Source organism: Ovis aries, chromosome 1 (genome assembly GCF_016772045.2).
Source record: "Ovis aries strain OAR_USU_Benz2616 breed Rambouillet chromosome 1, ARS-UI_Ramb_v3.0, whole genome shotgun sequence".
In the NCBI taxonomy this organism is placed as follows: domain Eukaryota; kingdom Metazoa; phylum Chordata; class Mammalia; order Artiodactyla; family Bovidae; genus Ovis; species Ovis aries.
In genome coordinates this window covers 50556636-50584582 of record NC_056054.1, presented here as the reverse complement: position 1 = coordinate 50584582, position 27947 = coordinate 50556636, and the positions used below count along the sequence as shown (strand labels likewise).

At 37.8% G+C, this 27947-nt stretch overlaps 1 protein-coding gene across 2 annotated transcripts in view; it reads right to left on the bottom strand.

Moving 5' to 3' along the window:
• The window catches only part of TNNI3K (TNNI3 interacting kinase), a 339724-nt gene that overhangs the window by 187627 nt on the left and 124150 nt on the right, over positions 1–27947 (bottom strand). Inside the window, exons 12-17 of one of the 2 annotated variants that reach the window (XM_027971210.2) lie at positions 22931–23017; positions 22300–22356; positions 21264–21356; positions 21120–21177; positions 20804–20998; positions 19973–20077 (exon numbers count right to left, since the gene is read on the bottom strand). In XM_027971210.2, coding sequence (XP_027827011.1) covers positions 19973–20077; positions 20804–20998; positions 21120–21177; positions 21264–21356; positions 22300–22356; positions 22931–23017 — 595 coding nt within the window. The remainder of the gene's footprint in view (positions 1–19972; positions 20078–20803; positions 20999–21119; positions 21178–21263; positions 21357–22299; positions 22357–22930; positions 23018–27947) is intronic. The other variant, XM_042249786.1, reaches the window with a different exon arrangement.

Here is a 27947-nt window from a genome sequence, read left to right as displayed (position 1 = left end):
ACTCAGTTTTTTCCTTGAGAAATATTCTTTGCAACTCTCATTTGTAGCAAATATATGAGTTGGAACTTGAGTAAACATCCAGGCAAATAAATTACATGTGAAACCATTTTAGGAGAAAGGAGCAAGTTGTGCCAAGACCTGGCTATAAGGTAGATACCGTGCCTATTTTATAAATGAAGAACCAGATGCTCAGAAATACTTTATTAGGGAATGGCAGATTAAGGCTTGATAGTTCTGACTTGAAAATACACAGTCTTTCTGCCATATCTGGAATATATTTCTCTTTGATACTAAACCGCTCTTAAACCGGCTACTTTAATTTTAATTTCTGTATTGCTGGCCCAAACCTACAGGAACTTTCTTTTTATATAAGAAATGATATTGTAAGCTGGTGTGGGCAAGCCAATCCTAGCTTTTGAGAGAAGAGCTTTAATTTGAGAAGAATCAAAGGTTTTCTTATTGCAACAAATCATACTTCTGAGTGTCGGCCTTCAGAGCAGAAACTTCTTGCGTATAAAGTTCTGTAAACTTACTGGTTATAACAGCACTTTATTGATCAAATGCTCAAAATATAAATTTTAATTATATTAATTACTTGATTTCTTTGGAGGGTGTACTTTCACCATGAGTATATTCTCTTAGTTCTTGGTACAGTAGAAGCTTTTTTTTTTATTTACCAAAGAAGCCCCAAAGACAAAAAAAATTCTTTCCTTTAAAACATTCTGAAAAATACAAAGTAAATATATATATATAATACATATATTTATAATAAGATACTTGCAATATCCATTTATTGAGACATTTGACCAAAAAGGTCTAAACTTTTAAACTAGACAATCTAAGTTTCCTTCAGTAATTCAGTAACTGTTTTTTGTAGTAAAAACTATTTGTTAAATGTATTCTCTAAATTAGAATAATACATATAGTTGGTACATTATCATGTAGCTTATATATAGAAATTTTAACATTTAATGTAAGCAAATGGCTAGCTGAAGTGACTAAACTTGCCTTGCTCTCATAACAAGTAGAGTAGCTTAGTATCCTGCTAAATTTAGCAACATAAATGAACTACTGCTCAACTGAGAACCATCCAAACTATACATTTCTGAGTCATTTACAGTCATAAAGAGAAGATTCTATTTATCACACCTTCATTGTGTTTATTGTTGAAGCTTAAACATGCACATTGATCACGTAATGCCCTTGTCCCAAATAATTTTCAATTTTCTGACCCAATGTTCTGAATTTGGGCTACACTGACCTCAGATCAGAATACAAATGGGAACACTTTTCACAGAGCAGGTAAACGACATATGCTTTTTCATTTATTGACACTTATATAAAAGTGTTTAACAATTCTAATTTTGAAGAAATCTGATTTTGTATTTCTTTCACATGAGTTATTTTGTTTATCCAACCTCACTTCCATAATCTTGACTGTAAATTAATTCCTTCATTGTATCTTTTCTAAATCACATCAATTTTCATTAGACATCTTAGATGTCTTCTCTCATATATGCCATTTTTAAAACTGAAAAAGCCAGTTGGCTGCATCCCCATGATCCACAGTTTCATCCTGCATATCTAGGAGCACATTGCTTTTAATCAGCTTAGTGATATCAGGGTAGTTTTTTTCTTTCCAGATATTGTATCTGCCAGTTTGCAATTTTTGAGATCTAACGTCTTCATCCCATCAGTTCTTTTTTATGATATATAAATACTCAGGGCCTTTTCTTTGCCATTCAACGTATGCACTTTCACATTTGGCTCAGGAGTAAATTCTGGTACTGAATGTCATTTGCATCAGACCAGAACCTCTAAGAATAAATAGAGGGTAAGTGCACAGTCTCAAAGATGCTCTCTCATCTTCCTTTCTGTCAATGTCTACAGTCCTCTGACTGAACGCTAACATTTGCAGACAGCTAACTTGACCTCAGTGTGATACAGATTTGTATTCAGTGATGGCATCTGGGTAAACCTTTTTTCTTCCAATTCAGCTATGTTGATTCTTCTTCTCCAGCCAGAATTGATTTTGATATCCTCAGTGAGATTATTTGGTAAATGTTTATTTCTCCTTTTTAAGGTTTTAAAAAGAGTGAATAAATACCTTTTATTCATGATTAGAAAGGTACAATTCATATTACTTTACCTATCTCTTTTTAAGGATTTCACTTTAAATATTTACCACTTACATTAGGGAATTCATTTGTATTCATATTAGAAGGAAGAACTCATCTATTTAAAAATAACAATTCAATGAATTTTGAGAGACATATACTCCTGTGAAATCACTGTCTCAGTGAAGATACAAAACATTTCTGTCACCTCGACAGAATTCCTTGCTCCCTTTGCAATTCATCCCTCTCTCAACTCAGCCCTAGGTAACCACTGATCTGCTTTTTGACACTGGAGATTAGTTTGCATTTTCTAAAATTGTATATAAATGAAATCTTATGGCAGGTACTCTTTAATGTGTGCCTTCTTTTATATGGCATAAGTTGAATGTAGACAGAGAATGCAGACCATATTTGAATCCATATTTGGGATAATTCTGATCAGTTAGGAGTGAAGAGTAACTAAGAGGTGAAAGGATAATTTAGGTAAATTTTTTTGTGTTAAAAAAAACAAAGGAAACAAATCTTAGTATGAGTAGATGACATACTATATTTGTACTGTTGAAATTACAAAGAATATTTTAAAAAGGAACACAAATCCTTACCAGAAAACAACTTCTGGGTCAGTTAAAAATTAAAACTTTTCCATTAAGGCATCCAATAATCACTGTATTTAAGAAGCTGAATATCAACTTTAAAAAATTGTGAAATGATTAATTTAGAGATAAAAATATAACAAGTTCAGGAAATGTCACCACTGGTTTTTCAGGTTCACATGCATCTGATTTAGTTTCCACATACTCTTTTCAGAGGATATTTAAATAATTTGACTGTGACAAGCCAAACTGTTTTGAGACCTCATTGAAAGTCAAATGAAAACATTAATCAAATGCAAAAATATTCCAGTCAGGCATAGAAGTGCTTCAGGTTAGAAAATAAAATGTTGCCTATGAGAAGGAAAGTCAATCAATTTACAAAAAGGAGGTATTGGTACAAATCTACATGGTCAGTAGTGACTAGAAATCACTAGAAATTCAGGGGATGGTATTTTTCTTAAGAATCATCAGACAGTCTTCAGTTCTTTGTTTGGCTAACTTTTCACCTGTGTAAATTAGAAAATCAGAGCAGTCAAACAGCTGATTACATTTTCTTTTCTTACTGTCTTCACTGTTTTTTGGATAAGCTTTAGAGACTAGCATGAGAATAATTATCTATGGCACAAAACAGCTAGGTGAGTGACCTGTGGGACAGCAGTCTTAATTGAGCACAGGAATGACTTTCATTTTATTAAATGCTACTGAATTGTTCATTATTAACTAAAAGTTACCCTCTCATCTCTGCTATGAATTCTATAAACTACACCTCCTTCTGTAAGGCAATATTTCAACACTGTTTTGCTCTTCAGTCAGGGCTGCTCCTGGTTTGAGGGACTATATGACTATATATCTCTATGTATTAGACTACATGAGTATATAGTATGGGGAATAACCTTAGTTTGTCGCTTACCAACTGTATCACCTTCATAATTCGCTTACTCTCTTTAAGCATTTCTGTAACATATTTTTTAAAAAGCTATCATACAGAATTATGAATATTTAATAAGCTAATATCTAGAAACACTGAGCTCAGTACCTGGCACAAAGAAACATTAATCTATGATATTCTCATATACCTTTAAATGTTATTCATTCATTCATGCAGTTGATAAATATGATTTGAATTTTTATTAGGACCCAGTCACTGTGCTAGCATGGTAAAGAATCTGCCTGCAATGTAGGAGACCTGGATTTGATCCCTGGGTTGGGAGGATGCCCTGGAGGAGGGCATGGCACTCTAGTATTCTTGCCTGAAGAATCTCCTTGGACAGAGAAGCCTGGAGGGCTACAGTCCATAGGGTAGCAAAGAGCTGGACATGACTGAGTGACTAAGCACAGCACTGCACTGTGTGAAACATTTGGGAATAAAATGGTATAAAATCCACAGCCCCTGTCCTGAGTGCATAGCAGGAAAGGTATTGAAATACATGAGAAATTTTAAGAGTGCTATCCTGAGATAAGTAGGATGTGCTGGGGGAACACCTAGGAGTGCTTCCTGGAAGAAGGAGCAGGAATTAGGAGAAAGGAGGTGAGAGAAGGGGCACTAAGAAGAAGAAAGAAAGGAGGTTTGGGCAAGGGTGGGTATTTTCATCAGAACAAATAGCATGTGTTAACTCCTGTATTAAGTTCTATATTTAAGAGCATATAGATGCAATTCAACGGACAAAGCCAAAAAAGAGAAAACCCCAAACGAACAAACAAACAAACAACAACAACAACAGAAAAAAACCCAAAACAAAATAAAATAATAAAAATAAATCCCCAAACCTTTGTTTTCTCTCTACTACTTACAATTCTGGGAAGAAGCTTAGTAAAAAGAAATTCTTTAGCCTCATATTTAGGAAGCAAAAAACAAAAAACAGAAACAATTCTTGTCAAACCCAGCAGAAGTTAATAAAAGTTCAGTGCTAAAATGTCTGCCCTAAAGGCCAACCATATCTCAATAGAAGGAAACTCAGAATATCTTTCTCATTCTTTGTATGAAATGGGAAAAAAGAAATTAAAGAAAGAGAAAGAATTAGAGGAAGGCTGTAATCAATTCTTTTCTTTACAAATCCCAGAAATTCAGGAGGCCTGCAAGCAACTAAATCTTTCTGGGACCACAGACAGGAAAAAGCCTATTAAAATGTGCTCCATTCCCAAAGAAAGGGGTCACTCAAGATCCTCAGACCCTTAACTCTGAATAGATTTAATGAAAGCCAACTGCTATTTTAAGAATTTAGAAGGGGATTTCCCTCCCCAAAGAAAAGAAGCCAGACATCATCAATGCTCTAACACTGTTTCATCTATGGCACCAGGCATGCTTTTCACTTACTTTCTGTAGGTTGTTAAAGCCGCTAAAAGAGGGTTTAGTGACTGAGAATACAGTTCTTGGCATACAAGGCTTAAAATGTAATTGATACAAAGACCATCCCTCCAGGATTAAAGAGTTCTAATCATTCTGTGAGGCTCATGTGCTCTTTTCTCCATGCTGGTCAAGGTAATAGTAAGCCTTTCAGAAAAGGAGTTATGTTGTCTCCCATACCATTTATTAACCACAACAGCTTTCACCTTCGGTGAGAGGAAGATAATTCAGACTACTCTACAAATAGTAGAGATCCAGCAGTTGGATGCAAAATGAGTCTTTCTCTGAGACTTTCTGGCAACCCAGTACCGTATGATTAATAAAAATGTTATACTGATTTTTCTTGTAGAGTATTTCTCTAAAGTGCTCCATGTACCTTTGTCCTGACACCCCTATTAACTGCAAAGATATCTCTGTGAACAGGTAGACACAGACATCATTATCTTCATTTGCAAATAAGGAACCTGAGGCAGAAGGAAGTCAAATGACATAACAAGGGTGACACGATAAGAACAGAAATAGAAATGAGAAAAATGATGGTCTTCTGGGAATCAAGAGGGTGTGCTAGGATGAATTTTTTCCTTTTCTTTTACTACTGAAGGAAGAGCAGAGGGAACCTTCTCACTGTTAACTTTGAAAACATTCTCCCTTTCTCCTTAGAGTGAGAAGGACAGTGTCTTAGCTGGGTAGCTGGATGAGCTAACTGGGTGCACGGAAGGAAAGATGCCTACCTACCTAGATGCCCCAACCCATATATCCTCTGCAAAATCCGGGTTTTTCCTACTTGACCTTTTTACCTGCATGAACTCTGGGATGTGCCTTCCCCATCTCTGACATTGTGCTCCCAAGCAATGATTGTTGAATAACTGAATGGCAAGTGTCTAAGCTGTATGTTTAAGTTGTGTGAATGAGCCCTAGGAAGAAAAATCACTGAGAAGGGTATCAGAAAATCAAATAACCCTGTCAACCCTTAGCGATGTTTTTATCCAAATTCTGTTCTACATCTGCATCAACCCAGTGTGACAGACTGGATCCCTGCTGCAAGTTTGAACCATGAAGGGATAGAGAGGTCTCAACGAAGGAGGTAACATGGGACGAGACTTCCCTGCCCTGTCTTTATATATTGTCAGTTCAGTTCAGTTCAGTTCAGTCGCTCAGTTGTGTCCGACTCTTTGTGACCCCTTGTGACCCCATGAATTGCAGCATGCTAGGCCTCCCTGTCCATGACCAACTCCTGGAGTTCACTCAGACCCACGTCCATTGAGTCAGTGATGCCATCCAGCCATCTCATCCTCTGTCGTGCCCTTTTCCTCCTGTGCCCAATCCCTTCCAGCATCAGAGTCTTTTCCAATGAGTCAACTCTTCGCATGAGGTGGCCAAAGTACTAGAGTTTTAGCTTTAGTATCATTCCTTCCAAAGAAATCCCAGGGCTGATCTCCTTCAGAATGGACTGGTTGGATCTCATTGCAGTCCAAGGGACTCTCAAGAGTCTTCTCCAACACCACAGTTCAAAAGCATCAATTCTTCAGCACTCAGCTTTCTTCACAGTCCAACTCTCACATCCATACATGATCACAGGAAAAACCACAGCCTTGACTAGACGGACCTTGGTTGGCAAAGTAATGTCTCTGTTTTTCAATATGCTGTCTAGGTTGGTCATAACTTTTCTTCCAAGGAGTAAGCATCTTTTAATTTCATGGCTGCAGTCACCATCTGCAGTGATTTTGGAGCCCCCAAAAATAAAGTCTGACACTGTTTCCACTGTTTCCCCATCTATTTCCCATGAAGTGATGGGACCAGATGCCATGATCTTATATAAACAGTTGTTATTTAGTAGCTAAGTCATGTCTGACTCTTTTGCAACTCCATGGACTGTAGCCTGCTAGCCTCCTCTGTCCATGGATTTCCCAGGCAACAATACTGGATTGGGTTGCCATTTTCTTCTCCATACATAAAGAGATCTACAGTCAAACAATCCAGTTAGCTCTTACATCTTTATGACAAGAAGAAACAAGGCATCTGAGATATCATAAAAAAAATTTGTGGCACTATAATAAAAAAGGGAGCTGGGTCTTTGCTGCTGCTGCTGCTGCTGCTAAGTCGCTTCAGTCATGTCCAACTCTGTGCTACCTGATAGATGGAAGCCCACCAGGCTCCCCTGTCCCTGGGATTCTCAAGGCAAGAACACTGGAGTGGGTTGCCATTTCCTTCTCCAATGCACAAAAGTGAAAAGTGAAAAAAAAGGGAGCCAGGTCTTTAAAAACATTTAATTAAGTAAAGAAATTTGGGCATTTAAGAATATTAAGTAGTGAAAATATTCCTGCAGAAAAAATAAATAAGAAAAATAAAGACAATAATATCTAACGTGTTTTCTCATTAAAACCCAGTAAGATAGGTGTTATTGCCATCCTGCGAACTGGAAAACTGTTATCTAAACAAGCTGCAGAAGGACATAAGTACGATGTAACAGAGTTGGTACTTGAACCTGCACAGTCTGGTTTTGTGGCCTGAAATCTCAATTACTTCATCCTATAGCCTTCTAATAGGGTGGCAACTCACAGCAATACAGATTGCCAGAACTTTCCATGCTGCAAGCTCAAAAGAAGACTAATATTACTGGAAAAGTTGCTTTCTCACAAGGCTGACAAAGAAGATTTTGAGATAGAAAATATTAAACAAGGCAAGAACATTTATGATTTTCTGCATCTCTTTTTCTAGATCAAATTCAAGGTAGAGCTATTGGAAATTCAATCAATAGAAAAATAAATATCCACCTATTTTGTTCCTCATTTATTAGCTAGAAATTCTGGTTGTGGGCCCTGAATTAGGTTGATCTCTATTAAACTCCAGGATCTTAAGAACACAACCACATAAATGAATCTCAGCAAACAAAGGTTGAAAATGATGAACTGAGAAACAGATAACCACAAGGCGGCATTAATATTATTGAAAGGTTAGCTGCTTAGGAAATTGACAAGGTGCCAAGAGGGGCCCTCACAGTGCCTCCCAAGAAATGAGAGCAGAGAAGAAAGGAGACAGATCGGAGAAAAGCCTTTTTGACATTTTCCAAAGCTAACTTTATATAGGCTGTATTCCCAAAGGGTGGAAAATGGCAGTGTGAGGAACCAGCAACACTAGAAAATTGCAGACCAGTAAGTTCACTGCCCAGAACAGGGAAGCACTGGAAAGATTTTGTCAGGTCAAGAGGGGTACTGCTTTTCCTCCAGCTCCAACCTAGGTGAGAGAAGGTAACCCTGCCCCAGGCTCTGCTGCTTTGGGAATTCCCAAGGTATGGCTGTGTATTGAGCAAAGAGGCAGTGGACTGACCCAGCTCACCACAAAAGGCACTGATGTAAGAAAGCCAGAGGCTAGGTTTCATTGTGGGGCAGTAGTATTTTCATGTCAAACCAAAAGTGAATTTTGGTATCACAGAATTTCTGTTTGGCCAAACCATGACCTTCTACGTTCTCTTTACACATACATTATTTTGGGTGCACACATAATCTTGTGTATTGTGTCACATGGCGTAGGGTAGCTTAGATTCTACCTCTATGATGTGAGATTCAGGGTTGTGTCTAACTGGGAGGACCAAGGCAAAGATTCTGATGGAAGTTACCATGAAAGATGGCAGGTTCCACTAGGTTTGTGTTAGCAATATGATGGTGTGGGCAGAAGGAACAGAGCTTTCCTCTGATTTAAATATACCTGCTTTAATTTAAAGGAAGTATGTTCCTAAGGGAATTTGCTTAATGGGGTGTTAAGTATGAACACTATTTTTAGAATTAGTAGATGCAGCCAAAATTAAATGAGAGGTTCTAATGGAGGCAGCTGAGAGAGGAAGAACATTTTAACTGGCCCTCTGAGGAAACTTTCTATTTCTATTGGAGTACAAAGAAAGGACAACTCAGGACTAAGGGATATTATAGGATAGGGTAGGGGAGGGGGCGACTGCTAATTTGGTTCAGGATGAGGAACCAAAATGATATGTGCTGAGAATGTTTGGGACACAGCCCACCCTCTGGGAACTGTGAGAATCAGGTAAGAAGGCAGGGCTAGATCTACTATTAGAGAAAAGGAGGATGAACCGGGTGATGAATTCTATTTAAATAACAGATGGAGAGTCAGAGGGCACTGTCTGCTTCTTCTGGAGGTTCATGGAGCTGAGGACAGACAGACTGACTTTAAACATATCAGAAATGGGAACGGAAAATGTGACTGAATATCAACCCCTGAGTGAAGCTAGGACATAGGATCAATTTGTAGAATTAAATGTTTGAAGAATCCTTTCATATGGATATGGTGTAATAAGGTTCTTTGAATACCATGATCAGAGCCTGTGTTTTAATTTTCACCTTTAAAGAAAAATGTATGTGTGTTTTCACTGACACAGAGCAAATTGAATTGTGAGATGTTTTTGAATGTATATAGCCTATTTCATACTGCTATATCTTACTACAGTACATGTTGTTACTCTTGAACCATGTTTTGGTTCAGGGACAAGCTCCATCATTTCCAAAGCTATTCTTATATTTTCAATGTAACAAAGTGAAGGAAAATTATTTTTAAATTAATTTATATATAATATGCTTTACTGAGTGGCTTTCACTACATTTCCCGGTTAGTGGTATTAGTTTATACATTGTGAAAATATGTTTATAGACTAAAAATATTTAGTACGCAGTTAACATTATGTTTGTGCAACTAGTTCATGCCAATCTAGACCACCTTTCTACCCAAACCCTAGTACCTGTTATCACTAGTGCAAAGAAGGTGAATGTAATCCAGACTGCTGGCTGTCTACCAAAGCTCATTTCCTCTTCTGGGCAGACAGCTAGACTACGTTTCTAAGAACTCCTGGCAGTCAAGCATGGCTATTTGATTGAGCTGTGGCCAATAACATGTGACTGAAAGTGATATATGCCACTCTTTGCAGACTAAGGTCCGTCTAGTCGAGGCTATGGTTTTTCCTGTGGTCATGTATGGATGTGAGAGTTGGACTGTGAAGAAGGCTGAGCACCGAAGAATTGATGCTTTTGAACTGTGGAACTGTGGTGTTGGAGAAGACTCTTGAGAGTCCCTTGGACTGCAAGGAGATCTAACCAGTCCATTCTAAAGGAGATTAACCCTGGGATTTCTTTGGAAGGAATGATGCTAAAGCTGAAACTCTAGTACTTTGGCCACCTCATGCGAAGAGTTAACTCATTGGAAAAGACTCTGATGCTGGGAGGGACTGGGGGCAGGAGAAGAAGGGGATGACAGAGGATGAGATGGCTGGATGGCATCACTGACTCAATGGACGTGAGTCTGAGTGAACTCCGAGAGTTGGTGATGGACAGGGAGGCCTGGTGTGCTGCGATTTATGAGGTCTCAGAGAGTTGGACACGACTGAGTGACTGAACTGAACTGAGTGCCTGGTCTGTAAAACATTTCATGCACATCTCACATATTCTTGTTCCACTGAGGCTCACTTGAATGGAGCTGAAAACGAAGGAGACCGCAGACACCACGTGTTGAAAATGGGTCCTGAACAACTACATGGATAAGGGACAACCCCAATAACTTATTCATTCACACAATCACGATACAAACTTCTATTGCTTTTGAACCATTATGCATTTTGAGGTCTATTATTGCAGTAGATAACCTACCTAATGTAGATAACCTACTCAAACAAATCCAACGTTCATCTGGGAAAGCTGTATAGTTTAGAATTTTTCCTCATTACTCAGAGTAGTAATGAAATTGAAACAGACTGCATCTGATTACTTAATTGATAGATGAATAGAGAAAGAAGTTGTGGTACATGTATGCAATGGAATATTATCAGCAATCAAAAGAAACAAATTTGCATCAGTTGTAGTGAGCTAGATGAACCTAGAGCCTATTAAACAGAGTAAAGTCAGAAAGAGAAAAACAAATATTATATATTAACACATATATATGGAATCTATAAGAATGGTACTGATGAACCTATTTGCAGGGCAGGAATAGAGACGCAGAGGTAGAAACGGACTTGAGGACACGGTGCGGGGAGGGGAGGGTAAGACGAATTGGGAGAGTAGCGCTCATATATGCACACTACCGCATGTAAAATAAATACCTAATGGGGAGCGGCTGCAAAGCATACGGAGCTCAGCTTGGTGCTCTGTGATGGCCTAGAGGACTGGGATGCGAAGGAGGTGAGAGGAAGGCTCAAAGCGAGAGGATATATTTATACTTCTGGCTGATTCACATTGTTGTATAGGGGAAACCAGCACAACATTGTAAAGGAATTATCCAATAATTTAAAAAAAAAAAAACTTTTGAAAATCTTATGTCACCTTACAAATTTGGATATAGACATTTCACAACTACAGGCACCCCTTTAGCCCTTAGGACCTAAACCCTAAGCTCCAAGGCACCCCTTGCTTGTAATGAATTAATTTTCCTTCTATAAATCCCAACTGGTGACAGCTATGTCTCATCCTTAAACTGAGAAAAATATCTCTCAAATTATTTTCCTTCAGGCTTAATTTCCTCAAGACTGCAGATGATAAAGAATGGAAGCATCACAAAAACATGAAAATGTGCATGCTTATTTGTGTACTGATATATAATATTAACATACACATTTATGCAAATCTTTATACATGTGTATATTAATTTATTACATGTAGGTCTGTATCCTTCCAGGGTTTTATAGCCTTGAATACCTATATGAACTGTGTACATTGCAATTGTCCAAAATTGAAACTCTTACTTCTTTTTGGCTAGTGGTGAAGATTCTAGCCTCCTGGGAACTTTCTAGTATTAACTACGGATTAGAAATTAGATGCTCTAGAATGCATTAGTATACACAGCACAATTCCCATGATTAACTGTTGGCTCTTGGAACTTACTCTGTAGCAAAGGCATCATAAGCATGTGGATCTGTCTTTTGCCTTAGTTGTTGAATGAGTGAATGAACAAATGATGATACTGTATTTGGGGCAATGATTCACAAACTATTTAGAATTACATTGTAACTTGATTCCGCAATATTCCTACTCCACCCTGGCAGTGGAGAAGGATGAAATTGTATAGCAACTGGTTAAGAGGAGTAACTGGTATTAGACTAGAAGGTAATTCTCATTGCTTCCTGTATGTTTGAATTGCTTGTAGTGGTCTCTGAAAATATAACACTTAGGCATAGACACTGAGATTCTGATTGAAGCAGCATCAGAATTTCCTTGAACTTTTCCTACAAATTCTAGTGTTAGTCACTCAGTCATGTCCAACTCTGCAACAACATAGACTATAGCCCATCCAGCTCTTTTGTCCATGAAATTCTCCAGGCAAGAATACTGGAGTGGGTTGCCATTCCCTTCTCCAGGGGATCTTTCCTACCCAGGGATCGAACCCAGGTCTCTTGCATTGCAGGAAGATCCTTTACTGTCTGAGCCACCAGGAAACGTGCAGCCAAATTTTAGAACCACTCCAACTACAACAACATTTTCTCTTCACTTGATTATAAGAATTATCTGGTAATCTTTTTTTAAAGTGTCGATTCTCAGGCCAATTTAGGATATTCTCAATCTGTGCCTTCAGAAGGGGGTTTCTGAATTTGTTTTTTAAATGAGGGCCTGTAGATGATATTTATGACAGGGAAATGCTGGGAAATAATACTTAGGCTCTAAGCTCTGCTGGAAAAGGGCTGTTGGTCCTTCATTCTCAGCCATTCTTCCAGGCATTGCATAGACTCTAGCTCATATCAATCATTCAAGTACTGGATATTAATTAATTAATTACCTTAATTTTTAAGTCCAAGTAAATGAAAAACTTTTGACATAATTAAAAATGCCACTTGTGATTGGTTTTTTACTAGAGATTTACACAAGTAGAATTGTGAAAAATTTCATGAGTTTCAAGGGTTCTCTTTTAAGACTTACTATAAATATTGAAGTGTAATCAACTACTTGGCCTACATTCAAGTATTCAGAATTCTCTGCAAGATGGTACCTGCCAGTGAATGCTAAATTCTATTCGTATAACCACTTATTAGAAAAGTCACAAGTGAAAGGACTAGCTGAGAGTGAACTCTATAATTCAGGTTAATCAAGGAATACAATTGTACCTAATAGGTAATTAGAAAAACAATAATTTGTTATGTGTACTTAATTTATGTTTTTTTTAATGCATGGTTTTTATATTCTGTATTCAACAGAAAGGCAAATGTATATGTCAACTTAAAATAATTATTAAAAATTATAGTCAATATTTTCTTAATACTTTCTGAAATCTTCACTAATTTAGTTAAATCCATTTTCAAAATTAAAATTCTTTTACTAGTGCTGTCATTTTAAATTATCTGTCATTTGCCATCAGCAAGTTGGCTGTTTTTAAATCATCTCTAATTATTTTTCTTTGTAGTCACTCGAATAAGCTGACACTCAAAAATGTCCTCACATCTAGACCTAGGGTCCCAATTAATTAGTTGTGTTGTATAAGAATACATATTCATATAAATGGGAATATTGAGGAGTGTCTTTCCATCCTCATAAAGGAACATGTAAGGGATGAATTACAATAACAGCAGATGTCTGTGTAGTGCTTCACGGTTTACAGGGCTTCCCAGGCAGTGCTAGTGGTGATACAAGAGGCTTTCACTTATATCACTCTTGGGAACGTCATGGCCACTCTGTTGGAAGTGTCACTATTTTGTTGGTTACTGTGTTGTTATACTATATACAAGCTCCGGGAATTGGTGATGGACAGAGAAGCCTGATGTGCTGCAGTCCACGGGGTCGCAAAGAGTCGGATATGACTGAGCGACTAAATTAAACTGATACTATATAATTATATAGGGGAAAGACCATTTATTTGATGTTTGCAGTGGTGTTTGGTTTCAACATAAGAAATTTGGAAAATGTACTTTTCCAAGAAAACATAGCTGCTTGTATAAAGTAAACATTAAAATGTGTAGCTGTAAACCATATTTTTCAAGCTCCAATGCCACAAAGTGAATATATAAATTGGACCAGATATATAATGGTAAGTTCGTAGGTGGTGGGATCCATGATAAATTGAAAAGTACATTCTTGTCTAGAGCTACACATTTAAAAATATTTAAACACTGCAGATGGTGACTGCAGCCATGAAATCAGAAGACGATTGCTTCTTAGCAGGAAATCTATGACAAACCCAGACAGTGTGTTGAAGAGTAGAGACATCACTCTGCCAACAAATATCTGTATAGTCAAGGCTATGGTCTTCCCAGTGGTCATGTATGGTTGTGAGAGCTGGACCATAAAGAAGGCAGGAAACCAAAGAATTGATGCCTTTGAACTGTGGTGCTGGAGAAGACTTCTGAGAGTCCCTTGGATAGCAAGGAGATTCAGCCAGTCAGTCTTAAGGGAAATCAGCCCTGAATGCTCATTGGAAGTGAGAGAGTCGTTTCCTAGGCAGGTTGATAAGAAGTCTAGGGGTCCCCAAGGACAGAGGGGTCTGGAATTCTGAAGGAGGAAGAAAGGACAAACTTTTTTGTCCCTCTACATTCCTTAGGATTATATAACAATAATGTATCCTGCTTGAAGACAGTCTCTGGAAAAAACCTTCTGGCTAATCCTGTTATTGTAAGGTGTAAATTATGGGAGTAGGTCTAGTGAGGTCTTTACAACCTCCAGACATTCTTTTGATTCACTGTAATAACTAATTCAGTTCAGTTCAGTCACTCAGTCGTGTCCGACTCTTTGCGACCCCATGAATTGCAGCACACCAGGTCTCCCTGTCCATCATCATCTCCCGGAGTAAACTCAAACACATCCATCGAGTTGGTGATGCCATCCAGCCATCTCATCCTCTGTCGTCCCCTTTTCCTCCTGCCCCCAATCCCTCCCAGCATCAGAGTCTTTTCCAATGAGTCAACACTTTGCATGAGGTGGCCAAAGTACTGGAGTTTCAGCTTTAGCATCATTCCTTCCAAAGAACACCCAGGGCCAATCTCCTTCAGAATGGACTGGTTGTGGACATGGAATGACAGACTGGTTCCAAATAGGAAAAGGAATACGTCAAGGTTGTATATTGTCACCCTGCTTATTTAACTTATGTGCAGAGTACATCATGAGAAACGCTGGGCTGGAAGAAGCACAAGCTGGAATCGAGATGGCTGGGAGAAATAACTAATTAGAGAGTATATAACTACATGGCTAACACTAGCAAGGGGGTACTCTTTCTGCCCCCTTTTGATGCCTATGTCAGAAGCTTTCTCTATCTTCTTCATACTTTAATAAAACTTTATTATACAAAAGCTCTGAGCGATCAAGCTTCGTCTCTGGCCCCGGATTGAATTCTCCTCCAGAGGCCAAGAATCCCAGCATCTTTGTGTGGTTCAGCAACAACTTTTCAGAAGGACTGATGCTGAAGTTGAAGCTCTAGCATTTTGGCCACCTGATGGGAAGAGCTGACTCACTGGAAAAGTCCCTGATGCTTGGAAAGATTGAGGGCAGAAGGAGAGGAGGGTGTCAAAGGATGAGGTGGCTGGATGGCACCACCAATGCAATGGACATGAACTTGGGCAAACTCTGGGAGATGGTGAGGGACAGGGAGGCCTTGGTGTGCTGCAGTTCATGGGATTGCAAAGAATCAGACACAACTGGGTGACTTAACAACAACAGTGAACACTATGGGACAAAGAAAACAGCTCCATGTGCCCCATGTGCGACCTCTGCTCCATACTTGCAGAACACGGGGTGCAGAGGAAGAAATAAAGCAGAAACAAAGAAGCACAAGGAGATGATATGAAAAGTGATTTGGGTCACAGGAATTTAGCCTACAGGACTGAGGTACAAAGAGCAAGGCAGATAAATATGGCTGATGCCCATCCAATATCACCAGCTTCTTTCTATCTCTCTGTACTGACTTGGTTTTGTTGTTGTTGTTGGGACAGAACAATATGTCTATAAGGATGTGGCTCTGGGCATAATACCTTTAGTCAATTTCCTTACAGTAAAATGACATAATAATAATTACATTATAGAATTTCTAAGAAATTAAATGAAACTATACATGACAAAGGCATAGCAGAGTTTTTTCATACTGTAAATATTAAATAAATTATTATAACCACTGGGAAGAACTACCTCCTTAAGCACTCCTTGAATTTCTAATATATACTAAAAATCGAAAATAACATTCAGATTTATATGGTAAGAAATTTACAAGGGAAAGGCAAAGTTTTTTTCTTTCACTCAAATAAATCAATAAGCATGAAACAAAAGATACAAGTTTCCCCTCTGTGTGGATTGATCTATAACCACAAACATCTTCTTTCCTTTAGAACTGTAAAAGGTACTGGGCAAGTTATTCGGACTCTATCTACAAGTAGTCATACTTGTATCAACTAGATCACTGCTTTCTGAAATGATGTTCATAGAAATGCCTCAGGAATTTGGTTCAGTTAAAAATGCATTGACTGAACAGTACTGTGTGAGATGCTGTGCTCAGTTTTGTAAATCTGAGATGAGGAGAGCAGGATTGCTGATCCTGAAGCCCTGACCTGCCCAGAATAGAGAAGAGAAACATGGAAGGAGGTTATTTCAATACAAATGCAATGCCTGAGTTCTTCACTCTGTTTTATATATTTTTCCTTCCACCTATTTCAGTGGGAGGGGATTTGTAAGCATTGTGCAAAGGCAAGGATCGGTATGTTATGAAAAGATTGAGGGATGATATACACCTAGCCTTCAAAGTCTAGTTTTAGCTCTATATCCTCCAGGAACTTTTCCATTCTATTGCGATTTTTAATTTACTAAAAATCCTTTGAAAATGGCTGATTAATCATTCTCCATTAAATGACAATTAATTTGCTTCCTGAGCATATGTTTTATGTACCTAACCAGACTGTAGTAAGCCCTCTGAGGAGAGGACTGTTTTGGGCAGTATGCATGCTACATAAACCTGAAAAGCTGAATGTTTTATTGTCACTAGACTAAGAGCCAGACTAGACAGATGGACCTTTGTTGGCAAAGCAGAGACATTACTTTGCTGACGAAGGCCCATCTAGACAAAGCTATGGTTTTTCCAATAGTCATGTATGAATGTGACAGTTGGGACTATAAAGAAAGCTGAGCACTGAAGAATTGATGCTTTTGAACTGTGGTGTTGGAGAAGACTCTTGAGAGTCCTTTGGACTGCAAGGAGGTCAAACGAGTTAATCCTAAAGGAAATCATTCCTGAATATTCATTAGAAGGACTGATGCTGAAGTTGAAATTCCAATACTTTGACCACCTGATGCGAAGAACTGACTCACTGGAAAAGACTGATGCTGGGAAAGACAGAACGCAGGATGAGAAGGGGACGATAGAGGATGAGATGTTTGGATGGTATCACTGACTTGATGGACATGAGTTTGAGGAAGTTCCATGAGTTGGTGATGGACAGGGAAGCCTGAAGTGCTGCAGTTCATGGGGTTGCAAAGAGTTGGACATGACTGAGCAACTGAACTGAACTGAGACTAAGGAGCAGTAGAAAAGGATGTCCACAAATAATAAATATAATAATTTGGTACTCTATTTATATTGAAAGCTCCTATGAGCTTTCATAAGACTTTTTGGTACAATATAAGTATAAAGTTAGAGACAGAAGAAATGGTAAATATAAACTTCTGTTATACAATAAATGTTCTATTGAAACTTTTAACCAACAACATTTCTATTTTTGGTCCTGCTTTATTACCTGGTGGTAACAATTGACACTTACTCTCAGGGCAACAGAACACACATTCAACTGCCCCATAAATGAAGAATTGCAGCCAGAGAAAACTCAGTGATCTCTCATTTAATGACACATGGCAATGGTGGTTGGGATGAAAAATAACATGCCTAAAACTCACAAATCACCAGTTTGAATTTGATAATTTATCACCTAAATCTAAATTTCCTAATTATTGCTACTAAAACTCATAGAAAAAATGTGCTTCTTAACATAAATATTTTTGAAAGAGATGTAAAGAAAATAATGGGCTTCCCTGGGGCTTCAGATGGTAAAGAATCTGCCTGCCTGTGGGAGACTCAGGTTTGATCCTTGGGTTAGGGAGATCCCCTGGAGAAGGAAATGGCAACCCACTTCAGTATTCTTGCCTGGATAATTCTATGGACAGAGGAACCTTGCAGGCTACAGTCCACAGGGTCACAAAGAGCTGGACATGACTGAGCTACTAACACACAAAGAAAATAACAGGAAAGAAATTAGTTTTATTTGAAAACTAGTAAATAATTATAAATAGATTGAGTCCTATATATGTTTACTTCCAATATCTAAGATTTAGCCTCTGCTCATATTTAATTTTATCGCTCCTATATTTCATATCTGTCTCTTCCTTTCATTTCCTCTGCCATTAGTGAAATTCTGCTTTTCATTACTTATCTAGATCACTGCAACAACTGCTTCACCAGTTTCTTCACTTTCTGATCAAGCTGATCTTTTACAAAGATGCCAAATTAATCTTTCCATAATACAGTCCCAAATTTCTGACTCCTTGCTCAAATATTCTCAATGCCTCCTTCTTGCTTTTAAAGCAAGGTCTAAACTGCTTTACTCCAGCATTTAATAATTTCTGTGCTCTTGTTTCAATTTATTTTTCTCTCCCAACAGTCCTCTTCATGCATTATATACACTAAATACGTTTATACATTTCATCCACTGAAGTGAAACTATTCAGTACTCCTATAATATGCCTTTAACTTTCTAACGTCTATTTTTTTCACATCTTCCCTAAGCCTGGGATGCTCTTCCACACTCTATCCATCCTTTAGGGTGAAGCTCGAATGTCACCTCTTCCATAAAGTTGTTTTTAAATTCTTCAGAAGTAATTTTTATTCTTCTTTCTGAAATTTTACAGAAAATATTTCACTATCTCCTTAAAATAAATTATTGGTTTATACCTAAAGTATATTGAGTACTGGAGTCTATGGCAGTTTTACCTGGCTCTGTTGTGCCAAGTATAAAGGCTTTGAACATAATAGATACCTAAGTAGTTGTTGAACAAATGACTGGCATAATTAATGAATATTTAGTAGTTTCAGAACTGTGGACTTTATATAAAGGGTCATACATTTGAACCTTATTGACAACCATAAAATAAACATATTGATTTTGAATAATCTGACTTCTTTCATAAACTAGTGATTTATCAGATTTTTCCACCTTTTCTCCTTAGCATCTCTGGGATTACAGAGAGATGGCCCAAGGAGCTCCCTCTTTGGCAGTGAGAAATGAACAGTAGAGAAATGAATTCTCTACTGTATACTTAGCCTCCGACTAAAGCTGTCCTATTTTGTGTATCAGCCTCCCTGTAAGACTTTGCTTAGAGAAAGCATTCACTACTAAAATAGACAAACAAACAAACAAAAAACCTTGGGATTCCACCACTGAGACACAGTAATTCTCTATTTGTTTCAAGTCTCCATTCCACATGAAAACATCTTCATGTGATAGTGAGGTAAATGAGCTGCTGTGTTTTGGCTGAGTTTGTTCTTTTAAGAAAAATACCAAAATGTTAGCACAAAAGCAGTATTTCAGACAATTTTATATCAGGTCCTCCTACAATACCTAACTTTGAATGAGACATGACATTCTATAATAATTATCATTGATCTCAATCCTTGATCTGACTCTAGTGGCCTGAGAACTAGCTAGCTGTTGAATTTTACAGATGTTATAATCTTTCTGGATATTTTTCATAGATTTGAAAGACCCCTGAGAAATAGTTATACAGCTTTATATTTCTGTAAAAGACAATGGTGTAACATTCTATTGCCTAAGCTAATGGTAGCCCATCCCCTCACCCACAGAGTAGAAAATTGTATCCTACAATAAATATAAACTGTATCTTCACTGAAATCTATCTTAGACTCCTGGTCAGTTACACAATTTCAGGTTCATTATTTAGGGGGGAAAATACCTGTTTAAGTCACGGTGAATAATTGGCTGTGTCAAGTTGTGAAGGTACTCCATACCTTTGGCAACATCTACTGCAATGATTAATTTTGACTGCAAATCAAGTATCCTAGAATTTAAAAATAAACTTAATGAGGATGAAATGGTCAAATCCAATACTACATCTTTTAAAAGAAATCAATAGTGTGTATGATTTGTTATTCTGTACAATTTCAGCCTTTTTTGCTTGATTGAAGGTTAAGCTAAAAACTCAACATATGTGGAAAAATAGCTTTTCTACACTTGATAATGCTTAACTATAGATCAATTCAGATACCAACCCCTCTTATTTAAACATTCAACTTGACTCTATAACATTTATAATATTACACTTAATTTCTTTAAAATAACATAAAAAGGAAATCTAATTACTAAGTAAAAACCACATTCTAATTATCATATGCATAGATCTAGGAAGTTAATTCAAATTAGACTTGTACAAGATTATTCTTTCTTAAAACTTTTAAAAATAAATACTGTGACCCCTAGTAATTATTTTATTTTGAGCTTACACATATCTGCTTTCCTGGTACATCAAATTTAGCCTAATTATTCAGTTACTAATTTAAATTCCTTGAATTTGTTATCTTAAACTGGATTCTTGTTAAGAAAACATAGAAGTCTTTCTATTCATTAAAAAATAATTATCGGGCATAAATTATTAGCCATCTTTAGAATGCCCCATTTCCTAAACCTCAGAGATTTCAGAAAGCAAAGTCTCATCTAAGCAGAAAGCATACGAGATTTTGTAACTGTAATTCCAATGACATGCAAAATGATAAATCAGTGACCATACCTCTTCTGTTCATGAAGGAGAGAGAATAGGGAACCCCCTGATATGTACTGAGTGACAATGGCAAACTGGCTGGGATCATTCAAGCAAGCACCCACAAACTGAATGATACATGGATGATTAAGCCGGCAGAGAATGGACACCTCTCGGCAAAACATATCCACATCTGACTTGGAGCAGTAGGTGTTGGCTCGGTAACTGGAAAACACAGCAACAGGAAGTCTTCAGTCACCAGATGAATCAAAACAACGGGCTCACCATGTGGATACTTCTCAACGTTTACTACTCAGATGCTAAAATTTCTCATTTGCTTGCTTACCGTTTTATAGCCACTATTTTATTTCTGCATCGTCCTTTATACACTTTCCCAAAAGAACCTAAAATTATGTAAGACAAACAAGTAAACACATGTTATCATATGGAGCTCATTAAACTAAAACAGACTAGTATTTTCTTAAGTTACCTGAGCCGATAATCTCATGGAACTCAATTTCTGAGAGCTGAAGATGGAAATGTGAAGGCAAGCCAGCCCTTAAGAGGAGAACATCTGCCTTCTCTGCAAACAGGAATTGTTATTTTATATTTTTTAAAAAAATAAACAGCAAACCTGTGGATGTTTAAACACACATGCACATATACGCTTACCCAAAAATATCTTTCCCTAGTACCATTTAATTTTCCAACTGTAGCTGACTATTTGGACATACAAAAACCTTATCATAAATGATCCCTATCCTTGTGCATTAAAAACACGTTAGCTCTATGCCTTTGCTACCTGACCTTTGTTGAGAGTTTATACCTGATTTGGCCAACCACTACTTGTCCATATGATGTGGTAACTCTAGAATACAGTTCACATCACATCATGATAAAGTCTTATCTGGTCAATCCCTTCAACCTGTCACAAAAAGCTTAGTCAAATAGCCATAAATTCAACCTTAAAGAGATATCAATTAGGAAATAAGCATGTGAATCATTCAGAAGACACATTCAAAGCCAGAAATAATTTTTTAAAATTTCAAACTCTAAATATTTCCATATAAATTTACAGTTGTATATGTTTTACTTCCCTGATTCAGTGGTAATAATTTCTGTATGTAGTATACATTCAAAAAGTTACCAAAGTATTACTTATTTGGGATCTCTTGAAAAATAATTAATTTTTTTTTCAGCTTTTTCCCTATGACAAACCTATTACCAATTCTTATGAAAGATATTAATAGTTACAACTTAACTTTCATAAAAATACAAAAGTCTATGAGAATTTGATCTTTTTTAATATTCATATGGAATTTTCACTGTTACACCTTCATGAACTAAGAGGACATATGCAAAATAACAGCAGATGAGGTTAATCGTTGAAAGAATGATCTGCTAATAACATTACTTATGCCTGCAAAATAGTCATTTGTAATATGTAAGACAAAATAGGAAGTTATCATATTTGAGGCAGTAATTACTCAGTAATAAAATATAACAACTGTCCCATATTAAAATACCTTTTGTCATGCTTTTGATCTTCCCCAAAGGAGATGGAACAGACACATAGGAGCCATCTGAAATCAAATTATATTATAGAGTTAAAAGTAGCAAATGATTTTTCCTACATAAAAGTTAAACATTATACAAAGAAGCACATAACAAAAGAAAACTTGCTAATAACACCAAGTAAGAGTGTAACTTAAGCCCAGGTCTTTCTCTGGACATTGAAACTGTATAGCAAGTATTTATTTAGAGTGTACATAAAATGATTAAAAATAAAAATCCAAGGTCTAGTAGACTCCAGCAAATTTAATTTGTGTCTGCATATGAGTATTCTCTGTCCTATCTTAATAGATTGCTGAAAGGGAAAATGACTGCTCAGCTTACTAGGCCTTCCCAGGCATGTACCAGCCTCATAAACATCCAGTCCATGGGATGTAAAACTTGGAGGAACTGCAGATGGGTGAGTTAGAAAGTAGCCCAAGTGGGGGCTTCTTTATTTTCAGCCTTACTCAGACATAAATTTTCTTAAAATAAAGCTAATCTGATAGGCCTTCCTCCCGGACCCTAAAATGTTGCTAACAGAAACACAAGTTTACCTTTGGCCACAATATCACTACAATGAAAATTTAAAAAGAAAGAGGGTACCTCCTCCAGGCTGAGAATATTCATTACAGGGCAATTCATCCTGATTTCTCTTATAATGTTTCAGAAGTGTAACAATTGCATCATGTCCTTTATGAAAAGACAAAGAAGGGCAAAGGGTCTTAATTCTTATTTGATCTATTCAGCTCACCATCTAATTGCAAAATAACCAGAGGTAGCTTGAAACCGGATGAATCTTAAGAAGTAATACACTGCAATAGGAATTGGGAACTTTCATTCATGCATTCATTCAAAATAATTCATTAAGACTCCACCATCATTTTGTAACATATAAAAACATTGAATCACAAAGTCATATACCTGAAACTAATAAAATATTGTAAGTCAAGTACACTTTAATTAAAAAAAAAAGACTGCTATATGTGAGGCACTATTTCAAGCACTAAGTTGGGTATGGGGGATGCAATGAACAAGGCAACTGTGGTCCTGCTCTCACGAAGTTTAGTGTAATTGAACAAACAATAAGAATTGTAGAATTTCTAAATGAGTAAACATCATGTGCAATGGGAGTATATAAAAAGATCATGATTAGCAGAGTGAAAAGTACATTTGGTAACCAGGAAGGAGAGATTTATTTGCTGTGACTGAGCATTACATTTGACTGGCAAGTACAGTATAACAGGGCATTAAGATAATTTCCATAGATTCCTGTGGCAGGAGACACCTGGCTGTCTACCAATATTTGTAGTTCCCTTTCACAGAGTGAATCTGTCACTGAGAATGGCTGCCCATCCAGGGACAAAAACTCTGTATCCCCATTGTATCTAACTGTGGCTTTGTGACAAATACCAATCAAGTATATACGAGCAAAAGTGATATCATTTCCAGGTCTGGACTTTGAGAAATAAGTGAGTCTTCTCTCCTCTCCCTATTTGCTAGTTGGATGTGGAGGGCTCTGAGACCATATGTGAGGGGGAGAAAGCAATCCACTGACCAGAAATGCCTACCCTGAACTGTAATATGACTGAGAAATAAATTTCTATTACATAATACCACCAAAATTTGGGAACTTGTTAATTGTACTATGAACTTAAAATTACAAAGAATAAAATGTCAAATGCTCCTTGAGTAGACAATTTTCAATAGAACTAAACGTTGATACTATTTTATGTTTTAACTGTGAAAATAATCTACTGTAGCTAATTTATACAAGAAGAAAACAAAGTCAGCCTTAAAGACCCTGCCAAGAGACTTGTGAATTGCAACAGAACTCACTGTATAAAGGGCAAAATTTAGAAACTGAAAAAGTAAAAATGCTTATCTATCATGAAGTGTTCATAGTTAACACGGCTTCAGATACATTTAGCTAGAATATAGAGAATATGCTGTGAATTGTGCCTGCTTATTAAATCCTCCCTTCAAAAAAGAATCAAAATGAATAGAGCATGAAGGATCATGAGATGAAATGATTAAGATATTTATCAGCATTAAAAGCTTTTTAAAATGGAACATTTCAGATCCAGATTCAAGTTTAAAAAAAAAAGAAAACAATTGTTTTCTTTTCTATGATTGTTTAAACTTGTAGAAAAACATATTTACAGTTAACAACTAGTGTCCATTATTTTATCATCTGTAGCAGATCAATGGTTTTTTCAAATCATTGAAACAGGTAAGGAGGGCATGGCAAACCACTTCAGCATTCTTGCCTGGAGAATGCCATGGACAGACGAGCCTGGTGGGCTATGGTCCATGGGGTTGGGAAAGAGTCAGACACGACTGAAACAATGTAGCCTGCACACATGAGTGATGAAATAATGGGCAACTAGTACCATCAGTATTCTTTTACTGGACTCTCATGTGCTCACAATCAGGGAAACTGCAAAACATGAAAGGTACAAGCCAACAGGTAAATTTCTAAAGAAAGATCTACTAATCGGAAAGAAGAGATAAGGTAAAGAGCCCCAAATGGGAGAAAGCATGACATGTTCAGAAAATGAAAGATGGCCAGTTTGGCTGGAGCATCACAAACAAGGATGAGTGGTCCAGATTTAGCTGGAGAAGTACATGAGTGTACATCATGTGGAGGAGGGCTTTTCAGACTTAATTGTGTGTACAAGAATCCCCTGGAGGACATGTTAAACCACAGATTCCTGAGCCCTATTCTCAGAGATTCCGATTGAAAAGGTCTCTAGTGGGATCTGAGTGTTGCTTTTCTAAAAGTCCCAGGTGAGGCTGATCAGTAATCCACACTTAAATACTACTGATGTGGAGATTTACAGCTTATAGGTGAGAATAAGGAGTCTGGATACTAACACAGAGAAGATGGGAGACTGCTGGAAGATTTTGATTAATTGAAGGGCATGATTTGTTTTTACTTTTCAAAAATATACTTGTTTACAGATTAGAGGTGATGAGACTTCTTTATAAGGCTGTCGTAAAGATTAAGAGAGATAGTAGATGTGATACGCCTAACAGTTCTAACACATAAATATGCCTTTTGGATTTTTTTACTGCTTTCTTGCCTTACTATTTTGCTTCAAGAATTGTAAATGAACTTGGAAACTCTATTTTTGGAACTTCAGATAAATTTTCTAAATCAGTTCAGTTCAGTTGCACAGTCGTATCTGATTCTTTGCGACCCCATGGACTGCAGCACACCAGGCCTCCCTGTCCATTGCCAGCTCCTGGAGTTTGCTCAAACTCATGTCTATCGAGTCGGTGATGCCATCCAACCATCTCGTCCTCTGTCGTCCCCTTCTCCTCTCACCTTCAATTTTTCCCAGCATCAGGATCTTTTCAAATGAGTCAGTTCTTTGCATCAGGTGGTCAAAGTATTGGACTTTCAGCTTCAGCATCAGTCCTTCCAATGAATATTTAATACCAGTTTAAATACCAGTATATTCATTTTCTTTGCTATTGTTAATTACCACAGATATAGTGGTTTAATTCAACTCTACTATGTTGTAGTTCTGGAGATCAGAGTCCAACATGATTCTCACTGGGCTAAAATCAAGCTGTTGGCAGGCCTGCATTCCTCCTAGAGGCCCTAGGGAATATCAATTTCCTTTCCTATTCCAGTTTCTGAAAGTGAACGTGAAGTAGCTCAGTTGTGTCCGACTCTTTGCAACCCCATGGACTGTAGCCTACCAGGCTCCTCCCTCCATGGGATTCTCCAGGCAAGAATACTGGAGTGGGTTGCCATTTCCTTCTCCAGGGGATCTTCCTGACCCAGGGATCAAACCCGGGTCTCCTGCATTTCAGGCAGATGCTTTAACCTCTAGAGGCCACCAAAATTCCTGGGCTTGTAGCCCCCTTTCGATATCTTCAAAACCATCACCAGCTGGCTGAGTCCTTCTCACATCCTATCACTCTGGCTTCTGCTTACATTTTAGGAGCCCGATGTTACATCAGGCCCATCTGGAAGATCCAGGTTTATTTTCTCTCTTGCAAAGTCAGCTAGTCAGCAGCCTTAATTCCATCTGCAACCTTAATTCCCCTTAGCCACTTTCTATGTAAGGCAGCATACTCTCAGGTTCCAGGGAACAGGACTTCAGCATCTTTGGGGGCCATTGCTCTGCCTACCAAATCAAATCTCAGTGTGCTTATGTTTGCATGTTGGTGCTGCTTTTCTTTCCTCTCCACTGCTAATGACCATTTGAGCCTCAGGCAAATTAGCACCACCACCAAGAAATTCCCACAGAATTAAAGCACCCCTTCATCTGTCCCACTGCTAGATTCTTAGGCTCTAAGGTTTTATCTGCTCCTATCCACACTATCTGATCCTACTTAAATAAGACCTGTGTTACTTTTGAAATTGTTATTTTACTTAATTTGATTTTTAAGTGTTTGGGACCAGGAAGAACAGAACAAATCAAAAACAAATCTTTTTTCTTATTTCTGTTTTTCCTAAGAGAGGCTCCTGTGGGGAAAGAAAAGAACCCAAACCATAAGCACTTACCCAAGCACAACAAAGCTTAAATCATAGAGCCCACCTCCTCACCAGTCTCAGCCCCTCTGTTGGACTGACAGTGGCTGACAGCTGAGAGGGCCTCCTGCTTTCCCTAGTGAAGCAGAAAGCCACATCTTGAATCTTGAATGCCTGTGTGAGTCCGTGATCACACCCTTGATGTTACCTTTCATCTCAACAGCTCTCTTGGCTCCACTTTCTCTGAGCAGTTTTAATTTCCTGCCAGCACAGTGGCACAATTTGCTGGCATTTTCCTTAGGATGCTTTTCATCAAGAGCCTAATGAGTGCCTGGGTTCTGGCGGATGATAAGCACGAGGCTGCCAGGGAAATGCCAAGAGGCCCCCTTGGCTCTGGAAGGCATCTCTGCCTGATTTCCCACCTCCTGCTACACGTATGGGCAATCCTCCTCTACTAGCATTGCTCTGACAAACTACCAGTGTGTGCAAAGAAACCTGAAAAGCACTAGAGCCCAGTACCCTGATACTTGGCTGTGAGGGGTTAAGCAGAAAAAGGCCTTGATGGAACTCACTAAATGGACTTGTGAGCCAAACTCCTGATAATGGATATACCCAGATAACCAAGGTACACTAATGGAACACATCCAGAGATAATCGAAGCTCCACTAATTAAATAAAATGTTTTCCCATATCTAAGAATTTACTATCTACATCCAAGTGTTTTACTCAAATAGGAGGTTGCTATGTTATTAGCCTAATGCAGTTATAATAATGATTTGCACTTTCAGACTATTACTCACGGGTGCCCTTGAGGGTTTTGGCATATGGGACTCTTCCCCGCTGGCTTGCAGTCACTTTCATTTCCAGCTCCCTGCTCTTCCACTCCTGTCTTTATTCCCCAAGCACCAGGCTTCCCCTTTAATGTCTTCTTCTTATGTTCCTTTATTCCTTACATTAGAAGTGATTTCCTCCCCCCCACACACACCACTCCCCCCGCAAACTTTCTGAATAGCTCTTTATTTTAAAACCTAAGTTGTCCTTTAAGGCTACAAGTCCATCCAAAGAGCTGGAACACGGACAATTTAGTATCTATATTGTGGCCACATACACAAAAGAGGATTCACAATTATTAAA